Here is a 14,223-nt window from a genome sequence, read left to right as displayed (position 1 = left end):
ATTTGAAACATGCACTTCCTTCCAGAAGGAAAAAGCAATACAACTGCTATTGACTGATCATGTTTCAATGTGTTTTAAACTAACATGCACAGTTGATTGTATTTTTTTTTTTTTTACATTAAGTTATAGAGTATCCTGGTGAGAGTGGAAAGAATTGTACAACTGCTTTCTTATGGCATTAGGTGAGGTCACCTGTTTAGTTTCATTGTGTGGAATAATAGATAAAGCTGGGTTGGTTGGTGAATTCAGGTGGATGGGAGCCTAATGTGATTTGGCATCGAGGTAAGGATTCATGGAGTTATATCCACAGGATATATGCATTATGTGATACTAAGAGACATTTACACTCCAGAATATAAGGGCAGGGCAGCCTCAAGTGACATCACCAGATCATCTGCAGCGTCAACCAACCGACTCAAATATATATCCTCCACACCACCACTCCCCTCTTTTTCTCACTATTAGCAAGCCTTCCGTGGCCTTCATGTTTCTTCTTTAAAAGCAAGACCTATGCTTACTCAAGTGAAAAGCACATAAGAAAAACCAAAGGAACAGAATAAAAAACTAGCTTTAGTACAATTTTCACTAAATTGACATTCGGATGATAGGAATAACACTGAAATGTTAAAGGAGAATTTAACTTGAATGATCTAGACACGTAATGAATAAAAGAGAAAGTCAGGAAGAAGCAAGGAGAGGGAGGAGAAGAAAGAAAAGAAAAATAAATTAAGGAAAAGAAAAGAAACCAGCTAAATATCCCTGAGATGAAGTCTTGTTTTTAACTCTGATTTGTCCTGAAACCAGATAACTGTGGGAATCTTGAAATTCTTTCTAAAAAAATTAAATAATAACAAAGAGGAAGAGGACTCCATTGCTTGGTTTTAATTCTCTTCTAATTTTTCATAACTTATGTTTTACTTACAGGCATTTGTTACAGCAAAACTGTTGGCTGTCTCAATGTTGTCCACATGAGGTACCAAATTAAAAGGAGCTTCCGACGCATTGGGGCTGGTGTTATGAAGAAAAATTGCTAATCGAAAAGCAGTGTATTCCTGATCTGTGTTTCGGATGAAGAGACCACCTATTAAAAACAGCAGGAAAAGCACACTCAGTGTTTCCTCTTGTAAACATTATACCCACCCCAAGCACAGTCAAATCTACTGCCATTCACAAGCACATACAATTAAAGAGCTATACCTGCCACATCTAGGGAGACTGCCCTTTGTCCCTAAGGTACATGCTTAGTATTTAGTCTTTAGAGCAGCTCAGCTTTTTTTTGTCCCAATGTGTTATGATCACAATGACCTCTGAGACCATTTAGTGAATGTTCCTTTCTCTCCCTTGCCCTCCCCCTGATTCCCAGCACACTGCTACATCAGCCACCTCAGGGCATCTCTCTCTAAGATGCATGCAGATGAGCGGAAAAGAGATTTACATTAAAATACGGAAACGAAGGGATATAGTGCCACACAGGGAAGAGGGAAATCAGAAAGAAGAAATGAACTTTATTTTCCTGCTGCTCGTGGACTCAGCCTAATTAACTCCGTTTTGTGCACAGTCCACGAGAAATGATGCAGTGTTGAGGCTGGGCTTAGCTGGAAGAAATTCAATAGCTGCGTCCCATTAAAAGACAGTAGAGGAGAATAGCAAGAAAAGCCAAGGATGGAGGGTGACCCTGGAAATAGAGTCGAGGTAGAGAAATAAGGGCAAAAGCTTCAGTAAGAAAACAAAATAAAAGGGGAGAATCTTCCAGGAAAAGGATCTAACTTTGGAATCTGCTAACTGGTAGCAAGAAGAGGCAGGGAGTGCGGGTGGAAATGTCTTTTTCCTCAAACAGTGTCTTTCTGTAACAGCAAGAAAGCTGCGGCGTCCAGAATGGGAAGAAGTGGATTTTTTTTTTCTTTTTTAAACAAACTAGACATCACATTATGCTTTAGAGAAAGGGATGAAAATAAATATCATATAAAATACAACCAAATTCCCCGAAGGTTTTCCCCCAACTTATTTCAATACTACTTAAGCGACTATAGGTAAAGGTGGAAATAGGGCTATGGGCTGAGAACGGATGGGTGGGCTGCCCTGGGTGTATTGCAAAGGAACCTGCACTAAAGAGGAAGTCTTTTTGCAAAGGAGAGAAAGGAAGAGGAGGGAAACAGAGGGGAAGGGAACTGTTGAAGGTTTCCCTGAATTGCTTATCAGCAACTCATTTAACTCACTTTCGGATATCTGCTACAACCAGCCACATGCACACCCCATCGGAGCACACCTTACCTATTTGCACGCTGCTCGGAAAGGCTCCCATGGCGAGTCCCCAAAATCCAGAAAATAACAAGACAATCTGTCTGCAAATAATCCTCATCTTCTTTTCTCCTCTCCCTGGCGCGCGCTCTCTCTCTTTCTCTCGCACTCTTCCTAAAGGCTGTTCAGAGAAGCATTGAAGACGATGGCGCTAAAATTAAAATAACCAAAAAAAAAAAAAAAAAAAAGAAAAAAGGAAAGAGGTTTGGGTGGTTTAAGATTATGACTATTTCCCCTTAGCAATCCATCGCGAGCCGCCAGATTTTTCCCGCAGTCTCCATAGCCCTGGGAGAGGTTTTCTGTCCGGCTGCAAATGTTGCACATGCAAAAGATGGTGGTGGAGAGTCTAGTGGCTGCTCGCAAGGATGAGACATGCGCTCTATCTTTGCCTCACTCGCACTCGCGCTCGCCCCTTGCTTTCTCACATACACACAAACACTGGCGCCGCGGCTGCCACACGCGCTCCCCAGCTCGCACCAGCCGACATCCCCCCGCAAGCCTGCACCAGCCCGGAGCATCGCTGCCCTCCTGGCGTCCCCTCCCCGAGCGCGCACTCCCTCCGCATGCCCCTCGCCCATCGCTCGGCTGGCTTCACCCCCTGGGTGCTCACCGGAGCGCCCCAGTCTCCCGGACGCTCCGGAGCCAGTCTGGTGACAGGTTTTCCCTTCTCACCACTCGCTGACTCCCTCCTCTTTTCTTCCTCGGTTCGCAGAGGGACCGACTCTGGGGATGGGCACCCCCAGCGCCCCTCTCTTGGTTTTCCTGGCACCTCTGCTTCTCGGCTGCGCTAGGCAGAAAATTGGCCCACGGGCCAGGTCTGCAAGCCCCAATCGGGGGCTCCGGGGGTTAGTACCTCCCCATGCCCCCGGGCCCCTGCCGCATCCTTGCAGGTTCGTGAGGAGGACGGGCTGTCTCCCTCTCCTACAGTCCTGGCTTCCCTCTCAGCCTAGCACTCTTCTGCCACTGGGCTGCGCGCGGGGGACTCCGGTCCTCGCTGCAGCAAAGATTTCTCACCAGCAAACAGCCCGGGAATCTGGAAAGCCTGACAAGGGAATGGATGAGGTGAAAGGGTTCAGCGAGGGATGGGAGGAGAAAAGATAGGCAAAGGGCAGCCCCGGGCGGGTTTAAGAGGCCAGGACCAGGAGGAAAGAATTGGAGGAGGTAAGGATGGGGAAGAGAGCCAGAGAAGTTGAAACATCCTGGGAAGGGGAGGAGAGGGTAAAAGGTTATTTTAAATAACTGACGAAGTTTAGGGTACTGAACTGGATGGTGAAAAGACTGAGAAATGAAAATTGAAAGAGGCCTCTAACGTTCTCTTTGAAAGGCATGAAGCAGAGATAGGAATAAGAACTGTGTGAAGTGTAAGGTAGGAATAGTGATTAAAGATTCGATTGCTTTCTATACAGTCACCCATTCCGGAGGACTCTTTCCTTCTGTGCTGTGGCCCATTGCAGGATCAGGAGGGACAGAGCGCAAAGGCTGATGAAGGACCAGAGGGGCAGTGCTTGGGGCGGTGGGCACAGGTGTCTGGCAGGAAGATAGTGTTTTTCGTGCACATCTCCTCTTGTCTGGGACTCTGGAATGCTCACTCTGCCCCACGCCACCTCCAGGTAGACTTAAGCACTTCATTGATGATGCCAATAGTTGTTTTGACTGGGTAGAAGTGAAAATGAATTATCCTAGAAAGTTTTGGGGTTACAGTCTCACTTGCTCTCCAGAGTCACCTTTAAGATTGTCCTTTCATCTGCCTAGCCTGGACTGAGCTTGAGCCACAAGCCGTGAGTGACCGGTTTCTCATTTCCTTTGTATGGTTTGAGATTTCCTGATCTGGTTAGTAAATACAATCTCCTGTTCCAATAAACTGTGTGAGAGAATCATTAGAAGGAGAGGCTCTCCTTAAACGTTAGGGAACCTAGGGTGATGTCTGCCATTAAATTTTTAAAAGGAATATAGCAAATGCCTAGGTTTGCCTGATATAATATTTGAGAATACAATGCTTAAAGTGGAATTCTTGCAAGGGAATTACAGAAAGCCTGGTAACGGTTTTTTGAAATATACATTACCTTAACTCCTTCAAAATACTTTATTTGGTATCTCTGATTACCTGTATTTGTAGTTTGTAGATGACATTTTAAAATCCCTGCTAAAACTTGGGTGCTTTTCTATTTCCTAAGTTTTGAATTTTATTTTTAAAATTGCATATTTAAAATAAGTGTCTGCTTTCCCATTACATTTCACCACAGATTGTTATGAAAAAAAAACCTAATTGTAACTGTATTTTACAAATCATACATTTGTCATTTTAGTTTGTGAAGTTTTAGTCTTGCAAGTCAAGTGAAATTGAAGCATTTTTTCTTTTTTTATTTTTCTGTGTTAAAAAACAAGGCTGTAAATGATAGCATTCTGTTTTCTCTTGCAAAAGGATAATAGAGTATGACACATAAAATTCAAGTTAAATTAAAATTTCGAAATCCACCAAACTGTTAAACTCATCACTTGCTTGGGTAACTAGTGAAGCTCTTCCTGATCCAGAGGCAATTATTAACTTTAATTCTTCTCAAAATTGAAAGATTTCAGTTTCCATATGATGTAATAGCATCATTGATATAGATGCAGGACAAGTTTTTTTTCCCCACTTAACTGTTATGGTAACACCCGGACTAATACAACCACAGATGACACAACTATATTTTTCCAAAATAGTAATCCAGTTGTTTTTAATTTCTATTTTCCCAAGTAGTTAAAACCTCTATTTTACTTTCTAAACCTAAACTCTCTTTATCTGTATTATATACGTATATATTTATAAATGTATGTATCAAATATATTTTCTCTGTATGATACATAGAAATATATCATATATACATATATTATATACATATATACATGTATATAGATGTACATATATGTCAAATAGTTATATATTAAGCACCTATGATGTGTATTTATTCTCCAAGGGTTTGAGATATAAAGTTGAACAAAACAAAATCCCTGATATTCTTAGAAGACTCCTAATGTTTATGAACGCTCACTAATGTGCAAGGTATTGTGCTAAAGCCATACATATATCACCTGATCTACAGAAAACTTTAGGTATCCTTGCATTTGTTAGGTAACCCAACTAAAGATTTAGATTCTTTCTCAAGGTTATATTCTTGGTAAGTGATGAAACCATAACTAAGGATGGGACTCAAGTTGTCTGATTTCAGAGACTGGGCTGTCTTCATTAAAATCTGCTGTGTTAATGAGTTTAAGGAGTGATGAGGGGTCTGGGAGCTGAAAAGCAAACTACAAGTATCCATAGCATTCAGAAAGGTAGTGTGTTCTACCTGAAAGATCTCAGGCTTTCAGACTAATAATTAGTAACTGGTTTCAGATTACAGGCCCTCAATTTCTTAGCCGTATTGTCTTGGATATATTACTTAACATTTCTTTTCTGACAAGATATATGTAAACTTTCAAACAGTTCTGGCACGTAACTGGCAACTCTTGTCAATAATGAATTGCCCCCCAAAATGGGATAAAGGCTCTTACAGAGGGAGGTGCAGAGTGCCATGTGAGCAAAACAGAGTGTCTAACTCTGACTTTGAGGGAATTTAGGGAGAAGTCACAGAGAGAAAAATAAAACTGAACTGAGTTGCTATGTGTTTGTAGGGATTATCAAGTGGAGAAAAATTATGTCTTTCTGGACACTGCTAAAAGCTTGGTAAAACTAGACTTTAGGTTATATGAGGGGAAGTAGTGGAAGTGCGGCTGGAAAGCAAAGCAAGAGATGGCGCGGCACCATCTCACTCAGAAGCATCGTCTTCGTCTCATAGAGACAGAGAAACAATGAATGGTTATAAGCAAGGGGGCAAAATGACCAGATTTGTACTTTAGATCAGAAATCTGATGCTAGGAAACCAACTCATATTTTTTAAAATAAACCTTTCATTTGGAATAACTTTTATTTACATAAGTGTTTCTAATTAACTACGGAGAGTTCCCCTGTACCCTTCACCCAATTTCAGTTTTCCTTAATGTTATCATCTTACATTACTCTGGTACCTTTGTCAAAAATAAGAAACTGACACAGGTATGTCACTGTTAATTAAACACCAGACTTTATTTACAGTTTTATCAGTTTTTCCATTAGAGTATTTTTCTGTGCCAGGATCTAGCTCAGGACACCTCATTATATTTAGTTGTCATAGCTCCTTGTTCTGTTTTGTGACAGTTTCATCTTCTTTGTTTTTCATATGACATCAACAGCTTGATAAGCACGGGATAGGTGTTTGTAGAATGTCTCTTAATTGGGATTTGCATGATGCTTTTCTCAGGATCAGATTGGGGTCATGGATTTTCAGAAAGAGTACCATACAGGTGAAATGCTCTTCTCAACACATCATACAATGGAATCCATGATATCCCCTGACGTCGCTGGTGACATTAACCTTCATCAGTTGGTTAAAGTGTTTTTGCACATTTTATCCACTCTAAATTAACTGTTTGTTTGTTTGTTTTCATTCCATACTGTGTTCCTTGGAAGTGAGTAACTAAGTATATCCTACTCTGCATGAGGGGAGAGTATCTACATAAATTACTTGAAATTTTTGCATTGAAGCATTGTCTCTTCTCTCCCATTTTAAAAAAACTTAGTCATTAATTTAAATCAGTGTGGACACATGTATATTTATGTATTTATATTATTTTTTAACATTTAAGCACAGGGATATGTGTGCAGGTTTGTTACATAGGTAAAATTGAGTCATGGGGGTTTGTTGTACAGATCATTTTATCACCCAGATATTAAGCCTACTACTTATTAGTTATTTTTCCTGATCCTCTCCCTTCTCACACCCTCCACCCTCCAAAAGGCCCCAGTGTGTGTTGTTCCTCTCTGTGTGTCTATGTGTTCTCATCACTTGGTTTACTGTTCCTGTGTTAGTTTGCTAAGGATCATGGTCTCCAACTCCATCCATGTTCCTGCTACGGACATGATCTTGTTCTTTTTTATGGCTGCATAGTATTCCATGGTGTATATATATCACATTTTTTTTCCAGTCTATCATTGATGAGAATTTAGGTTTATTTTATACTTTGGGTTATATAGTCTGATACTATGCTATTTGTTATTTATTGTGCTGTTCAAGTTGGTCCAGCTTTGGACATTGGGAGCTATTGATATGTGTCCATCCCTTTGTTTTCTGAACATTTCCAGGCTTATTGTCACTATAGGAAGCTCTCTGTACATTACCTTTTATATTCATTGCCCTAGCCTTAGTATGTGCCTTTTCAATAAGGAGTCCTGATTCTTTTCACCGCAGACTGGTATTTAAAAACCAAGATCTGGCAATGGGCTTGCTAACTGTTACTGAGTTGTCATTGCTTCCAGATTCACATAGGACAGTGCTTGGTTATACATATATAACCCGTGTTGGTGTACATACTATAATTGTTTCTCTATCCATCTATCTATGTGTTAAGTTAAAAATGAGTTGTTACTGATGTTCGCAACTCAAATTCAGTACTACAGCATTCATTCTAATCTCTCTTCTTGCTTATCCATACCTTACTTCTCCAACATTAAGAAACCTAGTTCCCACAATCAAGTTAAATACATTTATCTATGATATTAAACCTAAACTTAAGTTCTCCAAAAACAATTGAATTTTTGGTACTATATTTTTGTTTTCAGCTACTGGTGATTACTGAAAACCCATGTCTATTATTGTTAGTTATCTGTATTCCTAGGAAACATCGAATTTCACAAACATTAATATAAATATATGGCACTTTTTGTGATATTCTGTCCTAAAAGAAGTGAGTACATTATTCAAATGACTACCAACAATTTAATAAATTTATTTGTGTGTTTACTAGTTTAATGATTTCTTTGCAAAACCTAGTTTTTTTAGTGCCTATATATTTTTCTCCAATTAAGCTGATACTTTCCAGTTTTCATATATTTTGCTGCTGTCACTTTCCAGCAATAGGAACAATACCCTAGTCCCTCACAGAATATATTGCTTTACCTTTTTATCTATCTGTCAACATTGCATGAAATCAGCACACTAATCTTGCCCTATAGCAATTGCTTGATTAATCTTTTGTCATCTGTCTACCTCACATGGTCTCTCCATGAAACTGATTGACATTGTGCGTGACTTTAATGCTGATAAATTATCTCTCTTCCAGGACTACAGAATCCTCATTACACCAAAAAGATTACTTTTCTTGTTTTATTTTCCTCATTCTTCTCTCAAGTCACTGTAATTGAAAAAGGTCACTGAGTAGAACTTGGCAGTCTTTCCCTCTTTCACTCATCCATTCACCATATATTTCTAGAACATTTTCTATGGATCACAGTATCATGAGGGAACAGAAAGTGTTTTATTCATCACGGTATTTGTTCCCAACAAGTAAAGGATCGCGAACATAGACATATATGCAAAAAACACACACATAGATGTGAGTACAAAGAATTATGTTGTAAACCCTACTTTGGTGGTAGAAACCTGATGTGATCTCTTTCTAGGCAAAAATCATATTATATTAAACAAGAATCTACTTCTATCCCACTGCTGGTTCTGCATCTGAATGCCTATTCTAGGAGAGGAATAGTCAAGTAAAGCATCGGGGAAAGAAAATATTTGTACTGGGTTATAAAAGGCTGAAAGGTTTTCATGAGCTAAGAAACAGAGGCGCATTCCAGATAAAGGGAAGAGGTGATTGTGTATTAGTTGAACAACGAGTAGCCAAAGGCAGGAATCATGATGGGGATTAGTAGCCAATCAGGCTCAGGAGTTTGATTAAAGCCAGGTTCTGGCACCCCACGCGGTGGTTCACGCCTGTAATCCCAGCACTTTGGGAGGCTGAGGCGGGTGGATCATGAGGTCAGGAGACAGAGACTATCCCGGCTAACGCGGTGAAACCCCGTCTCTACTAAAAATACAAAAATTAGCCGGGTGTGGTGGTGGGCGCCTGTAGTCCCAGCTACTTGGGAGGCTGAGGCAGGAGAATGGCGTGAACCTGGGAGGCGGAGCTTGCTGTGAGCCGAGATCGCACCACCGCACTCCAGCCTGGGTGACAGAGCGAGACTCCATCTCAAAAAAAAAAAAAAAAAAAAGCCAGATTCTGAAAAGTCTAGCATAGAGCAGACATTAATATGTATTTTGCTACATAAATTGACAAATGACACAAAATGAAGCTTTGAGCTATACATTTTCCCCCTTACTTGTTAACAGTATTTATCCTAATGAGTCACAGGTCATTTTGTTAACTTGACTCATATTCAGGCAGTTGATGGAAAATTAATAAAATTATTTGGATAATCAAATTCTTTTAAATGATATCTCAGATTTTGTAAAGTGAATGTTAAATTATGTTTTCCAATTTAAACATCTGCATTGGACACATTCACAAAATACATGTTCAGTATTTTTAAAAGTAATTTTACTTTGTACAATATAACAGTAGTGATTATAATGGTCTTTTATTAAGCAACTACTATGATATAATAATGTAATTTTTAGTTCCTAAAACAATCCTTCAATTGAGATAGCATTTGCCTTGTTTTAGAGATGAGAAAATTAAAGCTCTGAGGGATGAAGTAACCAGCCCAGTGTCACTCAGCTAGCAATGGTGCAGCAGAATTCAAAACAACATCTTTTTGGCATAGAGCCTGTGCTTTTTGGACTGTACATTTCTCATATATATGTATGAGAAAAGCCAAGAGTTTGGTTTGTACTAGTTATCTTTGCTTTGGCTCTGATTTAAGCTGAAGCTTATACAACATTTAGGGAGGAAAAAATATGTACTTTTACAGTTTTGTAGAAATATCAGTAATTAGTGAGACAGTTAACACAATGCCATGGTAACAAAGTTAGATAAATAGTATTTAATTCTTTAGGCCGGGTGCGGTGGCTCACACCTGTAATCCCAGCACTTTGGGAGGCCAAGGCAGTCATATCACTTGAGGTCAGGAGTTTGAGAACAGCCTGGCCAAAACGGTAAAACCCCATCACTGCTAAAAATACAAAAATTAGCTGGCGTGGTGGTGGGTGCCTGTAATCCCAGCTACTCAGGAGGCTGAGGCAGGAGAATCACTTGAACCTGGGAGGAAGAGGTTGTAATGAGTAGAGATCATACCACAGCACTCCAGCGTGGGCAACAAAGCAAGACTCTATCTCGAAAAACGAAGGAACGAAGGAAGGGAGGGAGGCAGTGAGGGAGGAAGGAAGGAAGAAAGGAAATTTATTTATTTCATATGGAAATATTTACTTTGTTGAGAAGGGTAAAATATTAAATAAAGAAAATAAAGGTGGACACTCTAGTTATATAACCATCTTGGTTCTTAAAACAACTCAAACTGATTTATACTAGAATCACCCCTCCATCTCCAAGTTCCTATTATTCATCATATTCATCTCAGTTTGTTGAGTTTAAGTTATGTACTGAACATTCTCTCTCCTGTTTTCTGATTCTTTTCCTCCATTTCTTTTCTAGCACCTGAGGAGATTGAGTTACATATATTTAGTCACACCTTATCCTACTACTTTTTCTGATTCTTTTTCCTCATTTCTTTTCTAGCACTTAAGGAGATTGAGTTGTATATATTTAGTCACACCTTATCCTACTACCTTCCCTTGAAAATATCCTTGGCTGTGACTGAATATATTTTGCATAGCATTTTAAACAAAAATAACAGGGAGCCATAATGACCTCACTTTCAAGACGGTTTTCCTCACAAACCTCTCTGCTTTCCTGACCCTTCAGAAACTCTCATGCAATGTGTGTTTGCCTAGAACACCTCATAGTCTAATGTAGAGATTATAGATAAGGCATTTATAAAAGTACTGAATACTACTGTCTCTAAATATACCATTGAAATCTGAATATTCGTTCAATACTTTTGTTCTGGAAGAAAGAAAAAATACAGTGTTAGAAAGCATATTATAAAATTACATGAATTATGATATTATTCTGCATATAAAGCCACATGCATATTACAGAAAGCGTTATTCGTGGTTCTCTAGAGATTGTAGAATTCTGGGTGATTTTTATTTTCTTTTGCACACTTTTATCCCAGACAATATCATTCAAATTAAAATTTATTGTTGTCATTATTGTGGTCATTTTGATGTTGATGGTTTAATATGTCCTTTAAAATCATGCAATAAGTGATAAATACAGGCTTTTTAAAGCCAGTAAATTGTAATCTGTTGCACATGTATACTAAATCAAATTGGTTATGCTTTTATGTATTGTTATTAAAGAATAGATTGATAATTTCTACTAATCTCTCACTGTTCTGAAATAGTGGGTGGGGTGCAGCTACAGATGAAACTGGTAACTAGATTCCTCATAGGAATTTTGTGGGTAGGGATAGATATTGCACATAAATAAAATATTTGATCGTACTGTACAAATGTAAAATATTACTTGAGATATATTTTAATAAAATCACGAAAAAGTGAACATGAAGCCTACCCTAAGAAAATAAAGATTAAGTATGTAATAAGGGAGATTACTTTCAAATGAAATATTAAGTTTCATGGATTGATGGAGAAAAGTGGATGAAGTTTGCCTTGCAATTGGAGAAAATAAAATGTGTAGGGCTGGGATTGGTGGCTCATGCTTGTAATCTCAGCACTACGGGAGGCTGAGGTGGGAGGATCCCCTGAAGTCAGGAGTTTGAGACCAGCCTGGCCAACATGGTGAAACACTGTCTCTACTAAAAATACAAAATTAGCCAGGTATGGTGGTGTGCACCTGTAGTTCCAGCTACTTGGGAGGCTGAGGCAGGAGAATCATTTGAACCCAGGAGGTAGAGGTTGTAGTAGGCTGAGATGGTGCCATTGTACTCCAGCCTGGGCAACAGAGCGAGACTCTATCTCAAAAGAAAAAAGAAAAGAAAATGTACAAAACCCAAAACCAAACAAATTAAAATGCTTCTAGAACAAGTATAAAAGCATGCAGATTGTCTTGCTTGGAGGTAGAATCCATATCAAATAAGTAAAATCCCTGGTAACATGGGCAGAGAAGGAACATATCAAATGGACAGAAAAACTGAGTATCAGACAGGCTATAAAAAGGCATTGAAGCAGGGTTGTATGTTTTCTACTGCTAGACTTTCTGGGCATTTGCAGAGTTTTCATTCTAGATGCATAGAGTAAGCTAGAACTTGGATGAGACATTATACGCATAGAAAACACAAGGCATCTGTGTATACATCAATCCTATGAAGGACGTTGAACATGGCATAGATAGTAGTATCAAAATTCTTTTTCTTTTCTTTTTTTTTTTTTTGAGACGGAGTCTCGCTCTGTCGCCCAGGCTGGAGTGCAGTGGCACGATCTCGGCTCACTGCAAGCTCCGCCTCCCGGGTTCATGCCATTCTCCTGTCTCAGCCTCTCCGAGTAGCTGGGACTACAGGCGCCCGCCACCATGCCCAGCTAATTTTTTGTATTTTTAGTAGAGACCGGATTCACCGTGGTCTCGAACTCTTGACCTGGTGATCTGCCCGTCTCAGCCTCCCAAAGTGCTGGGATTACAGGCGTGAGCCACCACGCCCAGCCCAAAATTCTTAACTGCACCTTTCTAATAGTAAAATAAAATGAGCATATGTCCTAATGTATATTTGGCAGTATTTATAAATTACATCTATATATGTTTTATATATATATTTGCACTTCAACATAATGTATTTGGAGATAAGCTCATGCAAATATAAAAATTGAAAAGTAGAAAATACAGATATTTTAAGTGAATTTTACCTGATAAGTGTCTTAGTCTCGTGTTGTTTTCATAATCTTTAATAAAGTCTAATAAGATTCTAGGCTTTATATTATTGTATATTTTTTGATGTTTTTATGAGAGCAATGTGATAAAATGTACTCTATTCATTCTGAAATTTTGCTTTAATATTTTGTGCTACAGATACTTGAAGATGGAGTTATAATTTCAGTTTGTTTTGGTACTGGTTTTAATGGCTATCAAAGTTGAAAAATACACCATAAAAACATGTAAATCCAACTAGAACAAGTTTACTGTGTTGTGTTTACCTTGTCACCACATTGATTTTTCAGTCCTATACACTAATTACTAAAAGCTGATGTGTTGAAATTTTCATTCAATTACTCTTGTACTCTTATCAAAAGTTTTATTTTAGTAATAGGTTTAAAATATACAGGAACTGTTTATTTGAAGACTACATTCCTGAGTTTTTCAACTAAGTGGATTTGTTTCCTAGGAGATACATGTACATTTCTCTCAGCAACAAAACCACATGATGATAGATAAACTCCCAAGTATCCATTTTCAGAATGACTTTTTTTATAATATGAATTGTTTTACCAAAAAGCAGTTATTTTCTCAATGGCTAAAATGTCATCTATACTTTAAAGGGACAAAGTATTTGTGTCTACACATCTGCTTCAAAAATATATACATGCATACAAAATTTTGTTACATAACACCTTACTGACAACGACTTTACCTAACTGGTCAGCATATGTAGAACACTGTCTTTTTTCTTAAGCTTGGCAATTCTTTCAAGTAATTTGCCTTAGACTAAGGACAAACCTCTGTGTTGTCATATGGTTTTTATAGTCAGTCCACTTCTCATTGCAAATAATGGCAAATATCTAGAATTTAAAGATGTGTGTTTATGAAATTTACCATTTCGAAAGCATCTTGTAGTATGTAACTGTTCAGAAATGCTGAAAGCAATGGTTTAAGGCATCATTATTAACCCTTTTAGATGGTGTGAATCCCACTGTTTTTATGAAAAACTCATGTATGATGGATGGACATATGGAAGGCTAACAAAGGGACCAGGGGTCTTACCCCAAAATGCAAATCTGCATATTAAAACTTCATAAACTGTATTTTTCTAGTAATGTGATAAAGCAGTGGCACACAGTAGTAGATGGATTTCAGAGA

The 14,223-nt window shown here is 38.5% G+C and overlaps 1 protein-coding gene across 8 annotated transcripts in view; it reads right to left on the bottom strand.

The window, feature by feature from the left end:
• The window catches only part of GRIA4 (glutamate ionotropic receptor AMPA type subunit 4), a 392,397-nt gene extending 389,267 nt beyond the window's left edge, over positions 1-3,130 (bottom strand). For 5 of the 8 annotated variants that reach the window (XM_032167271.2, XM_032167272.2, XM_032167273.2 and 2 more), the window contains exons 1-2: positions 2,272-2,715; positions 923-1,081 (exon numbers count right to left, since the gene is read on the bottom strand). In XM_032167271.2, the coding sequence (XP_032023162.1) occupies positions 923-1,081; positions 2,272-2,359 (247 nt within the window). In that variant the 5' untranslated portion in view covers positions 2,360-2,715. The other 3 variants (XM_032167274.2, XM_032167270.2, XM_032167275.2) reach the window with 3 other exon arrangements.
• Between the last annotated feature and the right edge of the window lie 11,093 nt (positions 3,131-14,223).

Source organism: Hylobates moloch, unplaced genomic scaffold (genome assembly GCF_009828535.3).
Source record: "Hylobates moloch isolate HMO894 unplaced genomic scaffold, HMol_V3 SCAFFOLD_11, whole genome shotgun sequence".
Taxonomy (NCBI): domain Eukaryota; kingdom Metazoa; phylum Chordata; class Mammalia; order Primates; family Hylobatidae; genus Hylobates; species Hylobates moloch.
This window is presented reverse-complemented; position numbering and strand designations above follow the sequence as displayed.